Source organism: Prinia subflava, chromosome 7 (genome assembly GCF_021018805.1).
Source record: "Prinia subflava isolate CZ2003 ecotype Zambia chromosome 7, Cam_Psub_1.2, whole genome shotgun sequence".
NCBI lineage: Eukaryota > Metazoa > Chordata > Aves > Passeriformes > Cisticolidae > Prinia > Prinia subflava.
The window spans coordinates 3,422,336-3,450,299 of record NC_086253.1 but is presented as its reverse complement, the minus strand read 5'-3'; the positions used below and the strand labels follow the sequence as shown (position 1 = coordinate 3,450,299).

Sequence of the window (27,964 nt, the reverse complement as noted above, 5' to 3'; positions counted from 1 at the left end):
AGCAAAGTGCTGTGGTTAAATCCTAACAAGTGTTTTTGATTGTTAAATCTTTCCACAATAGTAGTTTACTATACAACAGCATTTCAGGGAGAAAAAAATAAATTTATGGACATAAAAGAAATAAACCAGAAGCCCACTAGATGGTGCTCCTATACAGCACATACAGCTCAGCAGCACCATTCCCACTGCTGAAGGGGAATGAAGGCAATGAGATCCTAATCCACAGGTATCCAGGGTGCTTCCCTTTACAGGGATCGTATTTTTGCCATGCATTTGCTACCAAAATCTCGATATTTCCAGTGCTGTCCCTTGTACTCTGCAGTGGACCCTTTCCACAGTAATACATAAACAAGCCCATACATAAACAGAGGGGGTGCAATAGGGAATGCAGAAATAACTGAAAGGAAAAGCTTGCTTGGCCCCTCAGCATCATGAGGACCCCAAAATTTTACTCTGATTCTGTCTCATTTGAGAAATCACTTCAGCATCCTCAAACACACGGCTCTGCAAACACGTGAAGTTTTTGGGTTTAGTGCAAAATGCAACATTTTGCTCTTGTTTATTATTTTCTCAATACGCAAAGCATGACCAGTCTGATGTTTCCCCTCTCAGGGGAGATCTGAGGAGTGCAGAAAGTGCCAAAGTATCTCAATACTGCCCAGAAGTTTTAGAAACACTGAGGTGCAGCCTGAATGCCTTCACACAGGAAATGGTTGAGTTGAAACTGTCGCTGTATAAAAGCCACTTCAGCTGCACCAGAGATAAAAAACTGCAACTTGTATTTTGGGGCTCCCAACACAAGAAATTTGTGGACTTGGGGGAATGAGTCTAGATGAGACCCACAAAGCTGCTCCAGGGCTGGAGCCCCTCTGCTCTGGAGCCAGGCTGGGAGAGCTGGGGGTGCTCACCTGGAGAAGGCTCCAGGGAGAGCTCAGAGCCCCTGGCAGGGCCTAAAGGCACTCCAGGAGAGCTGGAGAGGGACTGGGGACAAGGGATGGAGGGACAGGACAAGGGAGAATGACAGGTTGGACAGGGCTTGGAGCAACCTGGGCTAGGTGAAGCTGTGCCTGCTCATGGCAGGGGGTTGGAATGAGATCATCTTTAATGTCCATTCCTACCCAAATCATTCTGAGATTATACAATATTTCATCCAAATCTATACATGAGGTTATCTGAATTTGCAGTACACTTTCCCCAGTGCATTTCTAGTTAAATTCAATATAGAGCTGCTATTATACAGAAGTTGCAATTTGCCTGGGCTAGAGCTACTCAAGCTCAACAAGTCTGGGTTCACATCACTGTCAGATGTGCAGCAATATTTTTGCAATTTTTTCTTACGAATTTCAGTGGCAAAATACATCTTAATTCTTTCGAAGCTCACATTTTGTCCTGTTCTCTGCAGCATCACAAATCACTTCTCCAAGGAACATATTTACAAGCAAATTGCAATTCCATAAATGTTCTGCAAAAATCCATCCTCAGATCATCTAGCAGTTATTTATCCAAAAGGGAACATTTTAAAGTACATGCTTAATGACATGGCATTTCTTCTGTCTGCTATGTTTCTGCCACATTTTGACAGCTCTTAATTTTATTACCAAAAAAAAAGAGCAGTCTTTGCTATTGCTATACCCAGATACTTTGTCTTTTCAGTTTCTCTGTAATGTTTCCCCCTCATTACACACTTATTAGGTCTTTCACTCCATTTAAGGTGCACTGTATTCTCTAGCCATGCAAAATATTCCTAAAGGAGCATTAATGTATTCAGAAAATATGTTATGATAGCCCATTTATTAATTATGAGCTGCATTTACCAGCCTGGAGGACAGTGACCAGTGTCATCAGACGCTTTCTTTCTCATCAAATGTAGTCATCTCCCTAACAGCTGACTTGCTCTGCTCAAAAATTCATTAAAGATTGAGTTACTCTGCCTGTAATTTCTCAGTTCAAATACTGCCCGTGACAAAAAATAGCACAATTGCAGTACCCTGGGACCTATCCCAAATACATAAATACCTCAAGTACCAGAAATCGTTTCAACCACCTCTTTTAATTCTGAACCATATCAGATCATGGAATCATGCCTGAGTTGGAAAGGACCCACAAGGATCAACCAGTCCAGCTCCTGTTGTCCCAGGACAACACCAAGAGTCCCACCCTGTGCCTGAGAGCATTGTCCAAATGCTGCTTCAACTCTGGCAGGTTTGGTGCTGTGACAACCTCCTCTTATATTCCTTTAAATTCCTTTATAAACCAGATTATTTTCATACTGAGAAAGTAAAGGGGTGACCCAGGGATTCAGCAGTTCAAGATGACCAACACTGCAACTTTAAAGCCAAAATACAGAGAAACAATGAATCCAATACTAAAAAAGAAAAAATATTATAAAAGATCAGCTAAAACAACATCTATAGGGCTATAGGGCTTGCTATAGGGCTTGTCTGTTTGGATTAACATATATCAAAACTAAGCACTATATATTTCTTTTAACAAATAAAATATCATTTTATTCCATTGCTCGAGGCAGAACTTGCACACACAAATACAATAGACAGGGAGAAAAGTCAGCTAAGCCATCTCATCAGTTCTTTCTGAAAGAGTACAGAAAACAACAGATATTTGCTTTTGGCATCAGTGGAGAAAAGGGGGTTTGGTCCTTTTAGGTATCTTCTCCTCCCCTCTCTAAGTCAGAGGATTTGTAAATTCTATTTAATTTTATTGCAGATAATTCAAGCCTTGGTTCAAACACAGGAATAATCCTTTTTCTGGAGTTATGGTGCATGCATAGTAAACAGCTTTATATTTACAACACCATTACACCCACCCTCCCAGCACTGTACAAGAATGATTACCCTCACTTTTCATACCCAAATCTAAAGGAAATTATTTAGAATTGCTTAAAATGTAAAGCACTGTAGGTTACCGAGTCTGAAACCCCTAGAATCTGAATTTCCACTGTGATTAGCACTTCTGAGGTGCTGTCAGCACATCCCACTGACACAGCCACACTCCTCGGGAGTCAGGAATTGTAATCCCAGTCCATATTCTGAGAGGAAGCACCCTCCTACTCACCAGAGATCCCAAGTGCCCAGTAAATCCTATTTTTGCCTGTCACTGCCCCCTCTCTATTCCATCCTGGAGAACACTTTCCCCAACAATCTGTGTGCAGCCCTTGCTGTGGCACAGACAGTCATGGAACCACAGAATTGTTTGGATTGGAAAAGCCCTCGTCAGATCACTGAATCCAACTCCAGCCCTGCCAAGGCCACCACTGACCCATGTCCCCAAGTGCCACATCCCCATGGCTTTTAAATCTCCCCAGGGATGGGGACTCCAGCACTTCCCTGGGGAGCTGTGCCAGGCCTGGACATCCTTTGGGTAAAGAAAACTTCCCTGATATCCAATTTAACCCTCCCCTGACCCAGCCTGAGGCTGTTCCCTCTCCTCCTGTCCCTGTTCCTGGGAGCAGAGCCCGACCCCCCTGGCTGTCCCCTCCTGTCAGGAGCTGTGCAGAGCCACAAGGTCCCCCCTGATCCCCCTTTTCTCCAGGCTCAGCCCCTTTCCAGCTCCCTCAGCTGCTCCTGGGGCTCCAGACCCTCCCCAGCTCCATTCCCCTCCCTGAACAAAATTATTCCTTTACTTTATTTCCAGATATACATTTTTACATCCACATATATTTTTAGCCCTTTGCAGTTACCAAACGCACACCAGTGTTGATACCATCTATCTCCATCTCAGCTTTCACCTCACTCAGGTTTCCTGCTCTTTCTCATTGCATTTCTTCTCAGTCAATAATTTCATTCTCTTTCCATCTACCTTCCCAGCACACTCCAGTGTGATCTGTAGCTCCTGTCCCTGCTGCACACCATGAAGGCTGTGGGGAGCCCACCTGATAAATCCATCCCACAATTTAACATGTGCCAACACAGCAGTCCCTCGATAACCAGAACAGATGAGACCTTATCAGATCAAAGTTACCATTTCCTGAGTGAAAACAGAGCCTTTCAGAGTTCACAGTAAGTTCTTCAAAAATTTATGTGCAACTTCCATAAATTTTGTCAAATATCATGAGGAGGAAATAAACCGTGCATCCCCATTTGCATTAAGAACACAGAAATATTTCATGAGCATAAAATATATGCCAAATTTTAATAATAAATTACTAATAAAAGCAGGAATACCCGTTTTTAAATGATCCAAGATAAAAGCAGCAACATGGAAGTTAAAGAACAAAGCAACAAGGCATAAAACTTGTTCTTTTGTCATCAATCAACTTCAAATAGGACTTTACAAGAAAATATCTGCTAAAGAACAGATTCATGAGCTCTCCTTATTTCTACATAAATTATCTCTGCAAAGCAACAAATGGCAAATATCTTCAAAACTTTGCTGCTAATAACTCACAGGTGCCTTTACACAACCCCCCAACGTATAGAGTGTAACAATTATCAAAAGACCTAGTTAAACACAATGGCTGTGCTTCAGATAGGTCAAATAATTATTTGTATTCCATGTGATGATATTCTGACTGAGAAAATATTCAAATTATTCACACTGCAGTTATTTGAAGTGCTAAGCCACAGAACACTGATTCCAAAATTTGAAATAATGAAGGCTGAAAAGTGTTAAAATTATGGAAAAAACCTGTAAACTTATTTTTAATACAGAAGAATCATCTTGGCATATAATGCAGGGTTTAGTATGCATTTCATACCAAATACAAGCTGATCTCAATTAGTATGACTGAGATTGTAAAATAAATATTCTGTAAAATTATTTTCATTAGAAAATATGAAGTTCCTTTCCCTTGCTGAAGTCATATACTGCCACCATAAAAAGCAAGGTTTTCCTCTCCACCACCTTTTTACTCATTACATAGTTTCACTACTCTGGTATTATTGCTTGTTTTCTTGCTTGTAAAACATAAAGGTAAATTCACAGTCATCCCCCCATCACCAGCTATAAATTCTGACTTTCCCTTGGAGGTTAGGGAATGTCATCTTTGTTGCAAAACGAGGTGTGGATAAATCGCATTCAGCAGTTAAGCAGTGAGTCAGAAAATGGATAATACAATTGTTTCAGTCTCTGTATCCTTGTAAGTCAAAGTTTTCACTTAGTTTCCTAAAATGAGAAATAGAATTCCCCAGAAAGGCTGGTTTTCCACATGTAATTATGAACAGAACACGCTACTATGGCTACACATCTCCCACACACATGCATGGCTTCTGCAACATCCCAGAAAGTGGAAAAGATTTTACCTGAGGAGAAAAAGGATGAATATTCTCATAGAGGCCAGGGGACAATATGTGGTGTCTCACACAGTCTTCACTACATTTATTTTCACCAAGCACAGCGACTCTCTTTGCATTGAACAGCAGCCTTTTTTCCAGAAGGCAGCAGCAGCATCATCAGTTTGGGACTGGAAGTCACATGTTTTCTGTCCCTGTTTGTCAAACCTTTGCTGTCCAGAACGTGCAAAGTCCCACACAAAAGCCAGAACACAATCAGACCACACAGGAATATTATTCCCAGGGTCTTATCAACCAGGACCTGTGAGCTGAGAGAGCCCTGAAAACCCAGAGGAATTCCTGAAATCTCAGCCCACAGTACTTGCACAGGAAAAACCACAGATGTAAGAATAGATGGAGGAGACAAGCCCAGTTCAATATGTGAGATGAACCACCTGCACTACACCTCCACTTCCAGCCCTAAATGCAGCAGGGCTGAGCAGCTCCTGACTGCATGTGACAGACGCTGGGATTGCAACCTTGTGTCTTAATCAAAGTGAAAAGGACACCATTCCCCAGTAATCACTTCAACAAATCTTTGCCTTAAGTCAGAAAGAAAGATGAAAAAACTGTCAGAGACTGTCTGCAATAACCTTTTTCTTCACTGCCTGAAGAACAATCCTCACATGTGAGATAGGGAGAAATCATCAGACAGGACTGCTAATGAAATTAACAGCTAAACAATTAGCTGTCAGGAAAGTTGCTTAAGCAAAACTGTATCTATTGCTGGAACAGGGGCTGCAGCACTTTGCCTACAGCTGAACTGACTGCTATCAACTCCATTTGAAAGATGCTTTTTCCATGCCTTTGATTAACTAATTCATGATTCAAGTTGAATGTTAATGTTTCCAGGACACTGAGCTCCATCACCATCTTCATTTTTTTGTCGTCTTCCTGACATGCTAGACAAACATGATTTTACCACTTGAGCAACCCCAGGTCTTGGTCACATTGATCCCTTAAGTTTTAGCTTTCATATTTTCCAGATTCTGTGCTGCCCAGGGGTGCAGTTCTGAGCCTCATGTTAGGTGTTAGTCAGCTCTGTTCACAGGGACAAAAAACAAATCCTTTTCCTGCTGCAGACCAAGGACAACTGGTACAAGTTTTTAGCCCCAAAAGCTCAAACAATGGTGAGCTGAAGAGAGAAAACAAGAAGGATGGGACTTCATCATCTGAAACTGTAATTGGACAATTAAACCCCAATATGCAAATGGACCAAAACTTATAAAAGTGTGAGACCTTGTGACCTGTTATCGATTTTGTGACCATTTTGGGTCCACCTTGGGTGTAGGCCTGGCCAGGCTCTTGTACTGCCCCTGGTGCACCTTTAAAAGCCTTTTAATAAATCTCTACTTTATTCTCTTAGTCTCTGTTCCAGGTCAGCCTTCCTAAGGCCTCAACATAACTGAAATGCCAGATTAATCAGACTTTGCATTTTCTAGAAGCATGTAGTGAGATCTGTCAAGGATCCTAAGGATAACAAGAACTATTTTTCTCACTATCCCAGCCAGCTCATATGAGCACAAATAACTCCTTGTAATTCCAGTCCATTAGCAGCAGACTATTATTCCTCACTAAAACCAACACAAATCGATGTCTGCCCTTTGCCTGTGCAGTCTGAGGAAATGGATGTGAACGAAAAAGGGAATTTGAGTCCTGTGTAAGAACAGCTCAGTTAAACGCTCAGTAGATTGTGTAGACAAACACCTCATTTCCCACACCCTGCCAATACTCACATCGAACTCATTCAAAGCAGCAGCGAGCTCCCCTATGCCCGTGTGGCCCTTGTTCTCATCGGTGGGCGAGGTGGCCTGGGCAGCATTGGAGATGCCAGCAATTGCTTCCTGCACTTGCTTGAAGACGTAGTCCCTGTTGGCGCGGGTGGCCGCCACGTCGGGGTGGCGCAGGAAGGCCTGCGAGGCCGTGTACAGCATGGTGGCGTTCTTCTTCAGAGCCCCGCGCGCCGCCGCCATCTCGTCCCTGCAGTGAGGATCCTTCAGCTCCTGGGAGAACACACAGCGTTCAGAGAGGGAAACCAGAGGGGTTCTGATAAATGAATTGCCTTGAGCATCAGTGCCGTGCAGGGGTTTGGCAGAGGTGCAATCAATGGCAGAACCCGTCGTAAATCCCTGCAGGAATTCCCCTCCTGCCCAGTCGTTCTGTGTCATTGTACCTGTTACATTCTACTCACAAGATCTTACCAGAGTCACTTCCCTTTTGCAAAAACCCATTAAAAATGTACATAAAACATTCAAAATTACTCTTCCCAAAACAACTGGATGCCTTCTGCTGAATCCATAACACCAACACAAATGCAACACTCCTGTTACAGCAAGTGCCTTATTTTTCTAATTACTACACTAGTGTCCTTTTTAAAATTATCATAAGGTAGACCTTTAAAAAATCAAAATAAAAGATTACATAGATGAATATCACAGAATCAAAGAATTAACTAGGTTGGAAAAAACTTTTGAGTTCATCACCTGACATCATATGGTTTTAGTTCTTAAAGACCTACCATATATGCTTCTCAATATTTCTAATTTGCTTCCCTTCATATTTTGCTCTACTCCTTATATCATTTAGAGTTTGTATATTTAGCATATCATGACAGATACTTTCTTTTGTTTCCTATGACAACAAGAATCAGATTCTGCACAATATGTTACCAGAATTATGTACTATTGTTATTTAACCCATGATATTTTTTTAGTTATAGAGTATATCATACTGTCCTTGAAAGCCTAACAAACATTAACACAGCCCTAACAAGATTCATAGGGAATATCAATCAAAACATTGCTACTTCTGTTTTAAAACTGTGAACAAACCAGTCGGGAGAGCTGAACAGTTTATTTATGTTCACACATGGAATCTATCACAACACTGAAAAAGCACCCAGATATTCTGCATTTGAAGGTTCTACCCACTGAATAATTTCAGCCATACATGGCTGACAGGTAACAATCTTCAGAGAGACTTTTTTTGCCATATTCTTGTATGTTCAATGAGGACTTAAGAGATACAACATTCACTAACTTTCACATTCTTCTCTTTCTCCCATACTTGGAGCTCTATTTCCACAGAGGAAGTGTCTGAACATACAAGAGCACTCTCCATATAGTGCCTAGATGCTGCATTTTCAATTTATTTGTCTTAGTCAGATGGTTTGCCTTTATGTAGTCCTGCAAGGAGCAGGGAGATGGGCTTGATGGTCCTTATGGGTCTATTCCAATTTGAGATATTCAATGATGCAATTTCAACATAACCCCAAAAATGCTATTTTTCATTAAAAAACCCCACAATCATGATTCAGAAGTAAATTGCCATTACTGCATTTCAGAAAATAAATAGGTGGATGAATATGGATAGCCACCTTTCCAAGTCCAGTGTGCAATGCAGTACAGAGATGGCACATCCTTGAATTACTGGTGGTATTCAAAAATAATTGAAGTTGGAGAAACCTTATACAACTCTGCAGTGTTTTAAAAAGAACAGGGTTCAGGGGAAAGTTATCTTTATTGCAAAGTTGTACAATGACTGGCCTTAAATAAATGTTATCATGACTTTCTGGTCTCTTTTTCAGCTGCCTTAGCAAAGAATAAATGGATAAATGAATTTTTTTTTTAATCTGAAAATTATTAATAATGGTTTTAAGCACAAAGTAGATTTCTGTTCCTCCTGAACTTGAATTGTACAGAACTAGAAAATAGCTCTTGCTTTACCAGCTGTCACAGTGACCTGAAATCTGCATAGGTTAGAATTAAATGGGAATAATCATCAAATTAAAACTACCCTTAACCTCCTGAATCACTTCCCTCTTCACTCTTCAATCTGTTATTAATTGAAGCCTCTTGGAAGGTACTCTTAAAGAAATGGCACTTCTGAAAAACTTCATCACATTCAAAAATAATCAGTGTGATTAAATTACAGGCCATGACATAGCAATGAACAGTTCATTGTACATTTTAAACCAGAACTGGACATAAACCACAAGAAATTTAGGATGAGGATGGACTTTTCCAACCACTGCTGTACTCACCTGTTGTCGCCTCGCAGCGACGTAGTTCAGTTTCACCATTTCCTTCCCAAATTCCTTAAAGCGATTGGCTAAATCTTGCTCATTTGTTGCATTTTTCACAGCTTCTAGTGCCTCCTCTACCTACAACACAATAAATCAGCTCTGTCAGTGTTTTAATCCACTCTTTGACAGAGCCTGTGACTATTCCACCCAATACTCTGTCTTACATGGACCCAATTTAGGTTTCACATCCATCACTGTACACACGCTTTATGAGAGTCCCATGAACTTTAATTAGGTTTCTAATAGAGCAGCTGTCACTCTGCATTACTGTCCATTTACTGTGCCTTGGGATCATGTAAAACTAATGTCAAAGATATCACAGTAATCATTTCCCACTTATTAGATGAAATATTTAATATCTGAGGGCCTTAAAACAAAATACACAAGTATGTTTTTAATGTGTGGTACGGGTTCTAAGGGAGAATACAGCAAATCATCACTTCTGGACAAGAAATACTTAAAAAGGAAATTCAAACTTACTATTAAGGTTTAAATTTACCCTGATAAATCCAAAACACCCTATCTTTGTAAAACAGATCATAGCTCCAATCCAGAATATTCACATTATTTCTTTTTTTCTCAGCTCTGAGCTTTCCTTCCTTCTGTAGTTATTTAACACTAAGAATCCACTCAAAAAAACCACACCTGCAGTTATTCAGTGATGCTGCAGTTAACAGACAAAGATCTAAAACCCCAGTTATACCAACAAGTTGATCCACCAAATGTATTGTGAACATTTACCCATATGCAAAGCAAAAAAAAAAAAATAAAATCTGAAGGGATAAAATGCTCTTTTCATGCAATGAGTAAAGGAAACATTACTGTGACTAGCTGGGAATTCAAAGTTGTACTTCTCTCCTTCACAAGACAAAAAAGCAGTTCACAGCAAAATCACTGAGAACTGAAAAGATGCTACTGATCCTTCTTGCTAAAAGCTATTGTTCAGCTAAAAGCCACAGTTCATAAGAACACGCATAACAAATTCTCCCCTCAAAAGGCAAGGGCTTATTGGGATGGGGACAAGCTCCTGTGCACAAGCAGAGGTTTGCAGCTTTCCAGACACTGCTGGGAATCAATAAATTCAGCAGTAGCTGGTGTCTAATAGCTTAGAAAGGCACAATTACGTGAAGAACCTGTCTTTTTATTGCTTGAGTTGCTCTGTGTTTTCCTACCACAGAGAGAGTACATCTTCATTTTGAGCTTTTACCTACTTATTGCAGATTCACAAATTACAGGGCAGCAGAGTAGCAAACTCATACATTTCTATTGGAAAATGCATAATTCAGGAACATAAATTCATAGCTGTTACCTTGGAAATTACAAACCAAGTTCTGCCGATTTACAAGCTTATTCAGAATCCAAGTTACCTCTTCTTTTACTCTTAATGAGAACAGTTTTTAAACTGACTGCCTTACCACTAACACAAATTGCAAAAGCATCATTGTATTAAATAATTTCTTCTTGCAGGACTTCTTGTAAAATATGCACATTTTCCTTTTATATCAAGAAACATTAAAATACCTGAAAGTTTCATCTTTATCATGTTTGCAGTGCCAAGCACAGACATGACAAACTGATACACATTTTTCTAAGTCCTGCTCCATATTAAATAGAATTCATGAAAAATTTGTCAGAGATTCCACTCTGATAACCAGATTTCAAAGGATGCTGATGGTAATCTATGATGTCAGTCAGGGCTCAAGACCACAGATTCCAAAATGAAGAAATCAGTTATGAGAAATACTAGAAAGCACAAGCTCCTTTTTAATGGTATTTTTGTTATTGCAATTTCTTTTTTACAACTTCATACTGGAGTGAGTTCTCTATCCTTAAGAAAACACTCAGCTGATCTGTTCCTCTGATTAACTAGCTTGGAGTTAATTCCAATAGATCTATAAATCTCTGTGTGCATGACCACATACTATAACAGTACAGGTTTTTTTTTTTTAAAGTGTCACAAAAGCTTTGGCAATAACCACTATTTCTAATTTTAGCAGTGCAAAAGATAACCTGAATGCAATGACCAAGAGTCCTTCCAGAAAGCACCTGCATATATTCCCTCTAAAACTCTAATTAAAATGTACCATTTCCTGGGAAGCCTTTGACATGCTTTCAGAGAAAACTGATTACAGCACAATTCAGCATAAATTAGGCTTCATTACTCTGACATGCAGAATTATTTTAGTTCATTACTTTTATGGGTAACTTACACAAGTCTTTGAAGGTTACCTGTGAGTCAATAGAAGAGCTGTTCCTTCATCAATTTTGTAGAGTATAACCACTTTTTTCCCCAGTAATTCATCTAAAAGTAGTTTGCATTGTTAAGTGGTAAAATAAGGATATTTACATGTTTAATCCTCAGAAATAAACTGCCCTTTTTAACATGAAAATAAAAGTCACAGTTAAGGCCGTTATGTTGAATTTTGCTGAAAACAACCAGAGCTCTCTGATTTCTGAAACAGAATTTGTGATACCATTAGATAAATGCAGAGATTACAAAGCACACTGCCACACACGGCCCTTGCAAATCTGGGGTAAAAGGAAATACACCCACTTACAAACCAGCACTGGACATTTGTGTTTTATATAACAAAGTACTCTGCTGCTCACTGCCTATGAAAGAGCTTGAATACAATTTTTCATCATAACATTCAGAAAAAAACTGTTGTCTATGATATTCAAGTGTTGGCCTTGCTGAGAAAGGACAATTTGAATTACAGTTACATGGAGCATTACAGAGAGGAAAAATTAAAGCATATTGGAGGGAGACACTGCTTACACTGCACCTAACCAGAGCCATGTGCTGACAATCCTGAGAGCAGCATTTTATTCATTAAAGCAGAGCTCACGAGAACCTGTGCTGAAAAATCAGCTTCTTTCCTTATGAAAACTGTTTTCCAGCTATTCAGGTTATCTGCACAGTTTGCAAGTTGAAGAGCTCTCACTGATTTTCTAGAACATGAGATTGTTGTACAGTTACACTGTCAAAAAGACAAATTAAAAAAAAAAAAAAGTATTTTTGCTAAAAAAGTTGCTAAAAAAGAAGCAACTCTCCATTCCCTCTGTTAAACTCACACATGCACTCTGCAGGCTTTAAATATTCTCTATATGACCTTCTGCACGATTTTGTTTTGTTTCACGGTTTTTGATGATTTGTTTCTGCAATAAAACTGTGACAGTGCAACAACTAGGGAGGCTGGAAAAATACATTTCCTGGTTTCAACTGAAAATCTTTTTAATACTCCTGTATAAAAATGTGAATGGTAGCAGTCAAAAGTGAATATAAATCTATACAAACTATCTGGTAACCTTTAATTCCTCTTTATTCTTTGGTTAGACGGTAGTACCACTGGCTCTCTCCAAATTAAACATTCAATCCTTAGATATATTCAGAAGTCAGAAAGAGGGAAAAAAAAGAAGAGTAGACAACTATAGTACCTAAACTGTGCAAAGACAAAAATACTGGAGAAGTAACTTGAATGTGAGGGGAGCAAATGCTTCAGTTCAGGTCAGAGAGTTGTTTAATAGCAGTATTAGTGCAATCTGTGAAGATAGCTCACAAATGTTGCTGTAAATGTTCAAATATTAATTTCTGCAGAAACATAAAAATGAATGAGACCAATGCAGAAGTGTGTTAACTCCTGCCTCTGATCAGCACCTCAGGAGAGCAAAGTGGAGAGTAAGGACGTGGACAGTTACCCTGCAGACTGATTCACCCCGTTTTTGCTCGCCCAGAGCACACAACCCCAGCAGAGGAGGAGACAAACACGTACGATTTTGAGGTGTGAGAGGAGCCTCATGACATCAGCCATGTCAGCCAGGATGAGCAGGCGGGTGACGGCCGAGAGCAGGGCGCGGGCGGCGCGCACCATGGTGCCCCTCTTCACCGACGAGCAGGGGTCGTCCGCGAACTCCGACGAGGCGACGCGCATCGTCTCCCCTGGGGCGGGACACAGACGGGTGCTCGGGTTAGCCTTCTGCCTCGTGGTGTTTGTTTTCCCACAAGTATAAATAACTCATTAAAAGCTAAACCAAGTGCTGTTGGGACATAAATCAGAGAACCACTAAAGCCTTGGGTTGGAAGGGGACTTCAAGCCTGTCCAGTTCCATCCCAGGGATACTTTCCACTGTCCCAGGATAATCCAAATTGGTCTTGGATGCTTCCATGGATCCAGACCCAGCCACAGCTTCTCTGGGCAACTTTTCCAGGGCCTCCCCACCCTCACAGGGAATTACTTCCCAAAATCCCATCTAACCCTGCACCCTGGCAGTTTGAAGCCATTGCCCCTTGTCCTGTCGCTCCATGCCTTGTTCCAAGACCTTCTCCAACTCTCCTGGAGTCCCCTTTAGGCACTGGAAGCTGTCCCTGGAGCCTTCTCTTCTCCAAACAACCTCACCTCTCCCAGCCTGACTGTGACAGATTTTATATTAACCCAACCTTCGCTGTTGTTAAAAAAAAAACCCTGTTTGTCTCCAGTGCAGAATCTCAAAAGTACTTCAAATGTGAAATCAAAGCATATTTACATTGCTTTTAAGACCATTACAACAACATTAAAAAAAAAATCCCAGATGGCAAAACCTCCCATAAGACAATGCAAATAGTGGGGAAGATATTTAAGATGGCCACAGTGATTAATTCCCATCAGAACTCTTTTCCATATTATATTTACCATTAGGACTGCGTGTTCAAATTATAATTTGCAAGCAGCATCTCTTGGATGATAAACTGCTAATATACAATTTCAAAATACAATTCAAGTGGCTCATTTCTAAGGCTACATACTCCTCTTAACTTTCCATAAGGTTGGCAAAACCTTCTACAAATTTCCTAGGAGACAATTAACAATCATTGCTAGATAAAAAGAGAACAAACCAAATTTCTAAACATACTTAAATGCTGTATTGCTCAGCATCACAGAGCTGAAATCCAAAATAAACCAGTAAAGCAAGGTTTCTGGAGGAGGACCACAGTTTGTGGTCCCTACCTTCCCACGGATTTTGCCTGTGTGCCAAAAATCACTGAAACTAGGAGCAAGGAATTCTGACGCCATGAAGATTTTTATAACACATAACTTTAATTCAAACAGTGTTTGAAAAGTTTATCCACAACTCTTGGCTGACAGCAGGCTAAAAATTGAGAATAGAAATTCATTATTATTACTGTTGTTATTGTTACTATTATGAGTCAATGACTCAAATATTTCATGTAACAGGAGATATTGAGACCGACCACAGAACAGCTGAGAGCCCAGCGTGTGAACAAGGGTTAGATGTGAGTTTCCTAACTGGAAATTTGATCCCAGTTCAGGACTGGCTTCATCTAACCACTGTAACATTGTAAGGCATCATCTTCCCTTCAATTATTCACTGAGGGAAGCCAACAATCCCAGTTCTGTGTAGAGAATTTGCTCCAAAATGCACTCTTGGAGCATAGTGAGCTGATTGAACCCAAGGGGCCACACACAACCACAGGAAATCCCAGCAAGGCTTTTCCCTTATTTAAGCTCTAAGTGGGATTCAGATGAGATGTGATGGAAGTGATTCCAAGCATCCAGCAGCAAAACTCCTGTGTGAAAGTACTGGATTTTAGAGAAATCCAAGCTGAAATGGCAGCCAAAGCAAGCTTTGGATTTTTGAATCAGGTGCCTGCAAATTGTTTAACTTCCATTTTGGTGCTGAAGAGATTTTACCATTTTCTGCCAAATTACAAGTGTGTAGCTTCAGATAAATATTTATATTGGACTATGAAATAAAGAAATAATGTTTGATAATTGGCCAGTGGCATCAGGAAAGCAAGAAGGAAAATTATCTTGTAAGACTTGAATATCCAAGGAGATATCCCCAGCAAAAAGATTTGAAAAGCAACACTGAAGGGCAGAGGAAAAATACACAAAGGATCAAAAGGAAAAAAAAAACAAACAAAACCAAAAAAACATTCAAAGAGTTTAGATTAGATATTTAACCTCAGAAAGCTCACATTATGTGAAATCTCTAAAATAATTAAGCAAAAATTATTAAATAGACATAATAAAATCAGAAAACCAAAAAAGTATGAGTATAAAAGTTCACAGGAGGTTGTTTGAAACTTAACAAGATCTAGTAGTTCATAATTTAGAATCTAATAACCAAAGAAATTAGCAGTTGTGGGGATGAAGGCTCATCTGCTTCAGTGCCAATTAACATATTTTAATTCTTTTGCAGGAGTAGTATCAAACTACTCTTAGGCTAAAGGTAACAGTGGAACTTCAGCTAGCCCAGTTATTTTTTAGAGAAACCTTTTTATCTTGAAAAAGTCAACCCTACATTTAGTCATCCATTTCTTTCCAAATGCATTTTCTAGTTATTCTGTAATCTATATTAAATTACTTTCAGTGAGAATTGGGTTGACACAAGAAGCACAGACATCTGAAGTCATCAGGTCTGCTTCCTTGCCACTGCAGTCAGTCAAGTGATAATATAATTAATAACGATCTTAATATGATAATATCTACACTCATAAATTTATCAAGCTTCCATCTTAGAAACGGATCAGACATTTAACCCCAATTAATCCTATGTGAAGTGGGAAATTCACTCCAAAATGAACTCCAGAATCTGACAGTTTTTCTTCATTAGAGACACTTTAATGCCATACTGCCTGTATTTGTAGATAATTTAAATCCATTTTTTCTCATGCCCCATTTGTCCTTCATTTTCACCATGTTCTTCTGCCACTCTTGTCCCTATGTCCCCTTTTGGTTTTGTGCATTTTTGTGAGGAGTGCTGACAGATTAAAGGCAGTACTTCAGTCTCTTCTAATTGCATACAATATCCACTCTATAATCATTACAGCAGCCTCATGAAACAGTTCTGCTTTTGGAGAACCAAGAACTGCAGGTTTCCAGGCCCATCTGCAGCTATGAGAAATCCTCATGGAATCCCAGAATATCCTGGGTTGGAGCTGTAGGGACCACTGAGTCCAGCTCCCAGCCCTGCACAGGACACCCCAACAATCCCATCGTGTCCCCAGAGCTTAACAACTGCAAAAATCTGTGAACAGATGATTGCAAAGGTCGCCAAAAAAAGCCTCTGGAATTTCATGAGCAGGCTTAAGGTAAAACATCTACCTGTGAGGAAAGGATTCAACCAAGGCTTTCAATGGTTAATAGACAGAGGAAATGTTATTTTTTCCAAAGCCTTGAAGTATTTATTAAGAGAGATAGAAAACGGGCACAGAGCAGCAATCTAGAGAACAGCTGAGATCAGTAGGGGATGCTGACAATACACCAAACACCTGGAAATAATTACCAGAACAATGACAAATTGATTGGATGCACCACTCCTGAGCAGTGCTCAAATGGAAGAAATTAATATAGCTACAGTCTAATTAATCCATTTCTTTCAGATTTTTCCTTTTGTTCTACATGTCCAAGATGAAAAAGAACAACTGATCCATGACATAATGGAAGTATTTAGACTGCTCTCCTCATAATTACAGCAAAAGCACTGTTATGAAGCTATCCTAAATTACAATAATATATAGACCCAAACTGAGTTGCAGATTCCATGAAGAAGAGTGAGGATTATACTAAATGATGATATGACAGATTTGAACAACCCATAATTGTTAATAAGGTATATTTAAATTATTTAAGCAGGTTTTTAATCCTTTCACCATGGCTCTTGTCTTGTTCAGAAACCAAAGCAAATCCCTCAGGATGCAAAGACCTGCAATTTTATCCCCCTTGGATTTGTCTAGAAATTCATTAGATAGAAAAGGATCACTCACTTTCCATCCCAGAATATATCAGAACAGTCAAATTTTAGGAATAATCACCTTGCTCTGGTTGTGGATGGTTGGTTTCTCACTGTCTATATTCCTCCTACCTTATTAATCACATTGATTATTTACCACATATTTTGTTTACAGTACTTTAAAATCCAGTCTCCATAACTGAACATGTTCATTTCAGTATTAACCTCTGTTTGACATTATCAGAACGTGGGAAGTAATCTGTAGACCATTTTCATCCTGCATACTTACTAAATACAAATATGCATTAAAAATTCTATTCAGAATTCTAAAAGCTTCACACGAATGGCTGTTTAGTCTTTCCTTAATAGCTTTTTTCTAAATCTTTACTGCTATGTCCCCTAAACTCATCTCCTCTTCCACTTGCAGTTGGGACTTTGTGTTCCATCTGTGGGAGAATGACCACTGTTCTCATTGTTTTAATGGATTTCAAGGCCAGAAAAGGCCATCTCTGATCAAGCCCCATCTTCTCCCATCACCTTTCAGCTCCTACAGCTGTGTCTCTGTATTGTACAGACAACCCAGTTCACTTACATTTGACTCACTTTACATTTCACATTTAGACAGAGCGACGGAAGATGAATCACTCTGCATTTTAAAGCACAATGGATATCCTTAAATCTAGAAGGGATTTTAGATTCAATGTTCTCTCTTAGATCCAAGAACACACCACATCATTCACTTCATGGACCATTAAAACATGTAATTTTAATTAACCCAACTCCTTTCCTGAGGGACAGAAAACAGCAATAAGGAACTTTAAGATATTTAGCCAATATCTATCACAATGTAAAGCAATTTATCCATGAATGTTATGTTTTAGAAAGAACTTTTCTAATTAATAGTCAGATTAATAGTGCAGTTGGAACATCACTGATACACTTAAGTACAATAAAACACAATTAAACTTCAATTCAAAATGAAATGGTTTGGGATGTGAGGATACATTAGCATCTCTAATCCTCCTTTGTCTGCAACTCAGTTACTCCATGGATTTACATTCTTCAGGGACACACTAAACTGATCTGCCTTCACTGAACTGGAGAGTTCAGGGAACATCAACATGAACATTTTGGATGCTCAGCACTGTGTTTGGGAACATGAAAATAGATTGGACCTCCTGAGATACCAATAAATACAGAGGGAAATTTAAAAACTCAAACTCAACTGAATTATAATGTGACTTTACTTGTATCCTGGCAAAAGTCACATTGGTGAACTATAACATTGGACAGAAACATGAAATCACAGGAAGGTTTGGGATGGAAGGGACCATAGAGCCCATCTTGTTCCACCCCCTGCCATGACAGGGACACTTTCCACTGTCCCAGGCTGCTCCAAGCCCTGTCCAGCCTGGCCTTGGGCACTTTCAGGGATCCAGGGGCAGCCCCAGATTCTCTGGGCACCCTGTGCCAGGGCCTGCCCACTCTCACAGGGAAGAATTTCTTCCCAATATCCCATCTATATCTACTCCAAGTTGAAAGCTTTTCTCACCTGTCCTATCAGCAAGTAGTTCAGCTACCAATTTTTCCACAACTTCTATGTTTACATTAAAAATTTGAAATCCCTAATTAAATCTCTAAGTATTTTCTCCTTTCTCCAAATGCTGCAGAGTTGCATCAAGAATCACATTCAAAATGAGTAGAATAGTTCATCATCTAAACAAGAAACTACAGTAGAAAATGTTAGGGAAAGTTGCTCTTTCTGGTGAACTGTGCATGGTACATTTAATAAAATCATTATTGTAAAAAAGGACTAAAATGAATGGAACTGACAAAGAAAAATCTGTAAGTCCTAGTGATTAACATCCTGAATTTAATCATTTAATGGGTTTCTCCATAAGAATTTATTAATTTAAATAGAACTGTCATTAAGAAATTTAACGTATCATGTATAGAAGGGAACAATTGAAAAGCACACAGAATTCATGGAAAAGGAAGCACTCCAAGAAATCACCTGTGGCATTCAGCATTAGGCACACAGATTCCACCATTCTGGATGTTGTTTTCATTCTGGGGCATGAAGAGGCTCACAAATACTGTACAGGAAAGCAAGTTTGAGAGTAGATTCTATCTGTGCCCAAGGCACCATGAACTACGTTCAAAATCATAATTAGAATCAGTTCCATCATTCTCTATTATCACATGAAAAAAAAAATACCCAACCAAGAGTTTATTTGAAACTGATATTTTTTGAGATAAGCTTCAGTTCAAAGGGTTGATATTTCCAGCAAGATGCATTTTCATAACAAAAATTTATCAAAAAATTTATCAAAAAATTCCAGTGATCTGTGAAAAAGAAGGAGCAGCAAATTGCCAATATCAGCACATGGGAAACACTGCAAGGAGGGGGAAGGATTGATGATGAGATTGATCAATCTGGTGGATTATCAGCTCCCTATTTGTTTTGAGGGTCACTTTTGCATCCCTGATAATTTATGCTTTGTCCTTACACTTACATCCTACCTGAATGTAAGAGAAGTAGTGAGCACTGCTTAATCTGGGGAACAAACATGGCTAAAAGTAAAAAACAACCTTCCCACAACCCCAACTGGGATTAAGAGGACAGGCACGTTAATGTTGGACAGCTGAAGGATTTGCAGCCAAGAGAGAAAAACAACAGGAAAAATTTAAATACAAACATTTAGAAAGATATTCCAGTATGAGAGAGCATAAGAAAGAAGAAAAGCAGACATTGGAGAGTCATCAGCACAGGGAAAATGCACAGTATAGACTTACAATAAGAAAAAGATGAAAAATAAGATAACCTAAGATACCAAGAGAGCATCTGCACGTTTACACAAATAGAAGCTCTGAGCACTTTTCAAAATTTATTTCATTTCTTCTATTAGTTCACATAATCTGTAAACGTTGTTTATGATAACCTATATTTAAGATCCAATGCAGTTATTTTTTCACCATAAAACAACTTCCTAAAGATTCTAAAATCATGCTCAAAGCATCAGCTTACCTGAAAATTAAGTTTATCTTTCCAAAATTGGCAATTACATTTAAAAATTAATTTTCAGAGACTAAAAAAAACAGCAGTTTTTCATTGAATTTTGACTTGGCAACATTTTAGTGACCTAAGAATTTATGGCCAGTGTCAATGGGAATCCACATACACCTATGTGTTAATATAAGAGCTCCTTTATATAACTATACTCATTGCTTGAATGTTTAAAAACTGCAAAAGCTTCTGTGCAGACAGATAATGAGATAACTGAGCTTCATGGTGTGAATTTACATTTCAGTGCAGAGATCAAAACAGAAAACTGATCTACAGCCCTCCATCAACACCCAGAAAGGCAGATTGCTGTTGTGCACAGAAAAAGGCTCATCAACAAGACATGATTATTTCGATTTGTAGTGAGGACAGAAAGAAATGATCATTAGTCTAAGCCTGTAATAGGCTTTTTTCTAGGTAATAAAAAATTACCTTTTTTCTAGGTAATAGAAAAAAACTGTGGTTGAGTTTTAGGAGTGTCCTTTATACAGGGTATATATAAAAGCTGGGGATGGCAGAAGGGAGGCTGAAGGGAATCCAGGCTGGAGATGGCTCTGAGCAACCCAGTTTAGTGAAAGTTGTCCCTGCCCATGGCAGAGCGTTGGAATTAGATGAGCTTTAAGGTCCCTTTCATCCCAAACCATTCCATGATTCCATGATGTCCATCCTTTACTGGATGCAGAGTGAAACTCAGTCACAAAGGATGAGGAAAATGCTGAGGTACTGAATTCCTTCTCTGCCTCAGTCTCCAGCAGTGAGAGGAGTTGTTCTTCAGGTGCCCAGTGCTGTGAGCTGAAGGGCAGAGATGGGAACAGAATAAAGCCCCCAAAACTGGTTCTACTCCCATCATAAATCAATTTACAGAATTCTTTTTATTGGTTTTCTATGGCAGTAGCCAGGTTTCAGTTCTAGCTGGGCTCTGGCCCTTGCCATTTCCTCCCTGCATGACCTCCAAATGTCCCTGCAGCCTTCCTGAGCTGCCCATCCCTTGTCACAAAGGTCACAGACTCTCCTTTTTTGCCCAGGTTCTACCCAAATTCTCTGTTCAGACAGATCAGCATTGAATGAATAAAATAAGGAGCAATTTAAAACCATAAAGTCCATCACAAACAGGTGAAAGGAAGCACATAACAGGTGAAGGGGTGACATAATTCCTGAAATTTCTGAAAAAAACCCACATATACTTCATCACATACTACAGAAATCACATAACATGAACAGAGCTTATAAACTGACTTATCTACAACTAAAATACAAAAAAAAAAAAAAAAGGCATGGAAAAAACCCCACAGATCTCGAAGTCAACCACTACACAATTATAGCTGAATGAAATTTTCAAACATCTGATATCAAAATCAGTGGAGAGCCTACAGTCTCATTTTTAGTAGACATAAAAATAATTCTGAATTCCATCAGCTATAGAGAACAGGCTTCTTTTCCCATGTTCATATATAAACAGCAGTTGGAATATCTCACAGATCTAAATTCTAAAAAGAATTTGTCTCTGATAAAGGGATTAAAACACAGAACAAGATAGCTGGAGATCAGAAAGCAATAATTTGACACTTCTCAGAGGAAATCAGTGCCTGTTATTTGATTATAACTTTTTATATTCCCTCACTCTGTAAAGTATTACTGGCCTTTGTAGTATGTGAAAAATGTACTTCAGAAAAAGACATGTTCAAAATGGTAAATGGAAAGGCAATAAATTAAAGCCTTTTATATACTGACTAAGCATCTTTCAGGACTCAGATATTAGAAAGTATATTTCAAATTTTCATGCTGTCACTTTTAATACTCCTCTCATCGAATACCACTTTCTGAAACCATATCCAAAATTAAAGCCTAATCTGTATGGGAGAAAGAAGCTTTTATACGACTTTTGAAGCTGGATGAATGCCATGGAAAATGCAGTCAAAAAATAAAGAATACAGAACAAAACATGCTGTAGGCAAACACAAAGACTGAGCAGAGGGGCAAGGAAGACTCTCTGATAAAATTTAGTGCTCCAAGGACTGCTTGTATCCCCTCATTAAATGATATTAGGTAATCACAGAATCATGGAATGGTTTGGGTTGGACAAGACCTGAGCTGTAAAGCTCATCTTGTTCCATACCCTGCCATGGACAGGGGGACCTTTTACTAGACCAGATTGTTCCAAGCCCCATCGAACTTGACCTTGAACCCTTACAGAGATTGGGCAGTATCCTGGTTTAAAATCATTTTAAAAGTTGGACACTGCAAAATGAGTCACCTCTGCTTAATTCCCATGAGTCCCTCACCACCAGTAAGGAAAGATTATTATACAAGTGAAAAAACACCAGTTGACTACCAAATTGAGCAGCAGCAGGCAAAAAAACAATAGTAAATAACAGCTAGGTACAAAACTGCCCAATCTCACAACCCTCAAGGTCACAAAGAGAGACCCAAAATGCTGGAATTACCCTTCCCAAGATAGCACCCGTGTGCCTGAGGGACAAAGGGAAGGTGGCGTCACACCTTTCCCCTCCAAAAGGGCCCCAAGAACTTAGAGACAAGATGGCACCAACCCATACCAGAAAGGCAGGAGCCCACAGAGCAGTTTTGGAGGAAGATGAAAATTCTCCAGCTCCTGTGGGGTCTGCACTGCTCCCGCTGCTTTTTGCCACCATTTACAGGCTCAGGCTGCTGTGGCGTGTGGGGGTAAAAGGACTGGCCTGACCCCAGGAACCTGCTCGCTTTCCTCGCTGGCAAAATTCACCTTGAAACAGCTTCTAATTGTGAAATGCATCTTTAGCAGTGGCTACAGTTGCAAATATAAGCAACCACCTCTGAAACAAAGCGCCCGCCTTCTGCAAAAGCCGCCACAAAAGCCGCTCCCACAGTCTGCTGTCCCAGAGCGGAGCCGCCTGTGGTCACCACAGCTTCTCTGGGCAACCTGTGCCAGGGCCTGACCCCTCACAGGAAGGATTTTCCCCTAATATATACTCTAAACCTGCACCCCTTGAGTTTAATGTCATTCCCCTTTTATCTGAGCAGAAATAATCCTGGTAACATGGATCCACACCTCACGTGTTTGATGCATCACAGAAGTATTTACAATTACAGTGTGAACACAGAAAACATCACTTTTAAAAATGGGATTCCTTTGCAGAATTAACAGAATGAAATTTTATTGTCAAAGTTTGTCAGTAATCAAGTTTTTTTTGGTTTTTTGTTGTTGTGTTTTTTTGTTTTTTTGTTTTTTTTTTGTGTGTGTGTAATCATCACAAAGTCATTCTTGCAAATTTTACAGTTCGTTTTTGAAAGACTGAAAATTCAATGTTCAGTGATGGAAGCATAAAACAATGACCAAACCTTAAGCTCATCTCCTTGACTCCTTCTCCCATCAGTATGCTACTTCTCAATTTAAATATCCCAGTCAGAGTCTCTGCACCACTCCTGATCTCCCCTAAGTTTCCCTATCCATCATTAGACAGCTGGTGAAATTCTCAGTTCCTCTGCTCTGCTAAAAACTTCCATCACTGACCTGCACAGTCATCTGAGGCCACTCCTATGCCAAGCTAAAAGGAATTCCCTTCCAAATATTTTTGATCCAACAAACTAAAATATCTGATTTTCCAGATCAAAGATGACTCAAACTTTTCATTTTTTATTTCCTCTTTTTTTCCTTTTCTAATGTTGAAGAAAAAGAATTTCAGTTCAGACTTTCTGCCTAATGAATCAACAGTGATTTCATTTCACTGCGACTCAGAGGATGTTTCAGTAACACATAAATCAGAACAGCTTCAGAAGGGGAGGTTGAGATGCTCACCCCGTGGTGCTCTGAACTTCACAGAACTGTTCTGAGGGGTCACGGACCTCAGCTCCAATCTCCACATTGAATTACGACACAAACACACATTTCATGCATGGAGGAAATCTTGCAGAACATTGCTCATGGTTAGCTCAAACCTTAATTGAAAAGGCTCTACATTAAACACCACTGAGGATTACTCACTGTGGATTAAGCCTAGCCAGTTTGGGAATTACTGCTGCAAGACAGAACAGGCTGAGATAACTGCCTGTGGTACCTATTCCAATTTGTAAGATTTTTTTTTCTTTTAATAATTTTCTTAATTTAAATCCTAGTGAAACTATTCTCCAAATTTGACCTGAATTCAGAAAATTCATGCATACTAATGGGTGGTGGAGTTAAATATTTACTGCAAAACATGGCCTAGTTACAGTCCCTTGATAGGGATTTTTTTTTCTTTTAACTGTGTTGCATTTCTGCAACATTTTCTCAAATAAAACCTTTACTAACAGTAATATTTCTTCTAAAAGAACAAGCAGTAATTTTAGGATTTGATTTTAATATTCAAGTCAAATATTTCTGGATGAAACACTACTTCCCTATCTTTCCATTTCTGAGTATATTTTTATTTTTTACAACTGTCAGAAGTTGGCACATTAAAGAAATTTTATTCTGATTTTTATCCTGATATAAAGCCATAATAGTAATAAAATCAAGAAAGACAATGTAAATATAGTATAAAAAATTGCCAAATATATTAATTTTTATTACTTTTCAAACTTTTATCACTGCTTTTGCAAAATCTGTCTCAAACTGTCATGCTCAGGCAATATATCAAACACCAACTACCCTTCATAACAAACATACCCAGGAGATGGAAGTCACTTTCATAAATTTAAACTAACAAGAGCTTAAACAAAACACTGAAAAGGAAAATGAACATTAAAAAAGCTCCAGCCAAAGCTAAACAGAAATAAATCTTTTGGAAATGGAATAGAGAAGGTAAGAAGGTAAGAAAGCCAGCCAGCTGGCTCTACCACGAACCAGTATCATCAGCAAAAAGCCTGAACCACGTGTACAGAAAATCATAAAATCATGGAATGGTTTGGGTTGGAAGGGACATTAAAAGATTATCTGCCATGGGCAGGGACATCTGTATGCATTTAATTCTCTCTCCACTTTTAGTAGTCTCCTTTAGGATCAATCCTGATCAAGAACAGAGGGGAGCAGGACAAGACATTGGTGCTGTTGGGTTTGCTTCACAGAAAGATAAAATGGTTTGGGTTAGAGGGGGTTTTGAAGCTTTCCTAGTCCATCCCTTGATGTGAGCAGGGATCTTAACTAGACCAGGCTGCTCAGAGCCCCACCCAACCTGACCAGTGATGGGGCATCCACCACCTCTTTGGGCAGACAGCTCCAGAGTCTCACAGAAGCATAGAACAGGGAGTGCTGAGTGCCTGATGTGTGGCCAGCCATAAACATAAATTATATCTATGTCTATTACATATGTATATACATACAAGAGCTGTATGTGTGTGTTTGTGTGCCTGCTGGAAATACAGGCTCAGTCTGATTCCTGCTTTAAACTGGGGCCACGGAGCTGCAGCAGCCTCACTCCTGCTTTTGGGAGCCCCTGACCCTACTTTTCTGTACAGCAACTCTTGGAGATGCTCTACAACATCTGCTTTTTCATCAGAAGTGTTATAAATCATTTCAGAGTAGGAATTTTAGTGTCTTTCTGCAGCTCAATTCTCAGAGAACTGAAAGATAATTAATGGATGGAAAAGAGTCTGAAAGAGCCAGCATTACAGTATTTGCATGGAATGGCATTTAGAGGGCCAGATTCCTCAGGAGGAGCACTGCAAACATGAATAACAACTGAAGTCGCTTCCATATGTAACAAGCAATTCAAAATAGATAAGGAATATTTTTTATTAACAAGGTAAGAATTTTCAGGCCACGACTCCGGTGATTTGCTGAATAGAAGATTTTAAATCTTTGTGCTAAAAAGCTTTCAGCTCAGACATGAGCCACCAGCCAGACAAAAGGCAAGTTACAGAGCACCTCATCACAGATATTATTCAAAAAAAAAAAGAGAATATGTTTATTGTACACACAGGTTCTTTCAAAAGTGCAGACCAAGATTCATTCTCCCACTAAGCAGGACTGCCCACATGCCCCACTTCACCTTCCAGGATGAACAGAAATTCTAGTTTGTCTAAAAAACCTGTTTTCCAGTAATTTCTTTCCACAGACACTTTTTCCCCTACCAAGAACTAGCACATGCTAACTTCTGTAAGCAAAAAGAAAGTTCTCATATACTTCAGTGAAAAGGTTTATAAATAAACATTGGAAGAACATATGTTTAAGTGAAAAGATCAGGGTTTTTTCTAAAAAAAAAAAAAATATTATCTAGATTCTAGATAAAAGGTTCTAGATTCTCTAGATTCTCTAGAAACCATCTTTCATAGCGTTTTGTTTTAGTTTTAAAACTTCATTCAAATTTTTTTCAAAACTAGATGGATAAAAGCATCAAAGCACTAAAAATATTGTTTTTTAGTGTGTTCTGTCAAAGAGAAAAAAAAAATTGCCAAGGAAGTTAAAGTCACTTTCATGTCACAGAGATGTTCATCCACAATGTCAAGATAGTCACAGAGTACCAAGTCACATTCTTTTTAACCATGTCTATAAATCTGCATGAACAAAAAATTAAGTCTACACCTTTACCCTCTCTCAAACACAAAAAACATCAATAGCTATTTTCTGTCCCTTGATTGCAGTATGAATTTCATATCCTGGTGTGAAATTTTATCTACCATGCTTGAAAAGCAAAAAAAAATTAAAACACAACAATCAGCAGCTGAACTAAATCATGTTTCTAATGGAAGTTTCAGCTATATGCCAGAAAACCTCCAGGAGAATTACATTAAAATCAGGCAGTCACCAGCACACACCTAGACAGACATTGCCAAAGCCATTTACCAGACAGAATAAATTTACATGAATAAAACCTATTTCCTTGTGTTGCTTTCTGCAGCAACAGGCTGCGTCTTAATGAATTTAATCAAACCTGAGCCCCGTGGACCTGCAGTTCTTGATAGATTTTTGTGTCAATCATGGCCTGAATTTCTCCTCCACATGGAATTTCCTTCCTCTCCACTCAATCAATAAAAGACCAGTTGCTTTTAGACACTTATGCTGTGAGTATAGCAGAAACTGTACTTTTTATTCCTGTGAGTTCTTCTTCACTTCCCTGCACTTTTCAGGGTTTGTAGCTTCACTCTTTATGGTCACAGAATCAGGGAATGGTTTGGTTTGGAAAGGACCTTACAGATCATCCAGTTCCAATCCCTGTTTTCCCTTCTCCAATATAAAAAGATGTGAATGATAAACTCCCACATTCCCAGGTCTTCTCTGTGCCCCATCTGGGAGATCTTTCACACAACTCCAACAGTATCAGAACAAACCTCCACAGAGCATTTAATGGCCCAGCAACTGGATAATCTCACTTAGGTGCTTTTTGAAATATAAGTGTTCCTATTATGGAATCATTATGGGATACAGAGGTACACGGGGATGAGCTCTAGGCAGCAAATCTGGGGTTTTTTTGCTCTTTGTGTTTTTGGAACAGGTTTCATATCAAACCCATTTATCACCAAAGTCTTCTACAGCCAGTAGAATTTACCCTTCCACACTACAGAAGGAACACGAATGTGAACACCACGGGCCCTCTCCTTCCTCCCAAAGCATTTTGCAGTGGTACAGAGCATTTGTTGCACACTTATCAATGGAAAGCAAGAGTCCCTGGAGTGAATTGCTGCCTTTAGTAGGACACAACAGCACCCAGCAACGCAGGGCAGGAAATGAGGAGCACACCAAGAGCCAGCTCTGAGTGCATAGACATTTTTAGGTTGACGATGTAATTATCCCAGCTGGAACCCTGCCAGGAAATCAGCCAGGAAAACACAGCCTCAGTTCATTAATCCAGCTCTTTATGGCACCGAGCTAAAGATATCATT

At 39.2% G+C, this 27,964-nt stretch overlaps 1 protein-coding gene across 2 annotated transcripts in view; it reads right to left on the bottom strand.

Moving 5' to 3' along the window:
- The window catches only part of CTNNA2 (catenin alpha 2), a 464,238-nt gene that overhangs the window by 338,350 nt on the left and 97,924 nt on the right, over positions 1-27,964 (bottom strand). For both annotated transcript variants that reach the window (XM_063401389.1, XM_063401390.1), the window contains 3 exons: positions 13,146-13,312; positions 9,331-9,450; positions 7,025-7,291 (listed from right to left, as the gene is read on the bottom strand). In XM_063401389.1, coding sequence (XP_063257459.1) covers positions 7,025-7,291; positions 9,331-9,450; positions 13,146-13,312 — 554 coding nt within the window. The remainder of the gene's footprint in view (positions 1-7,024; positions 7,292-9,330; positions 9,451-13,145; positions 13,313-27,964) is intronic.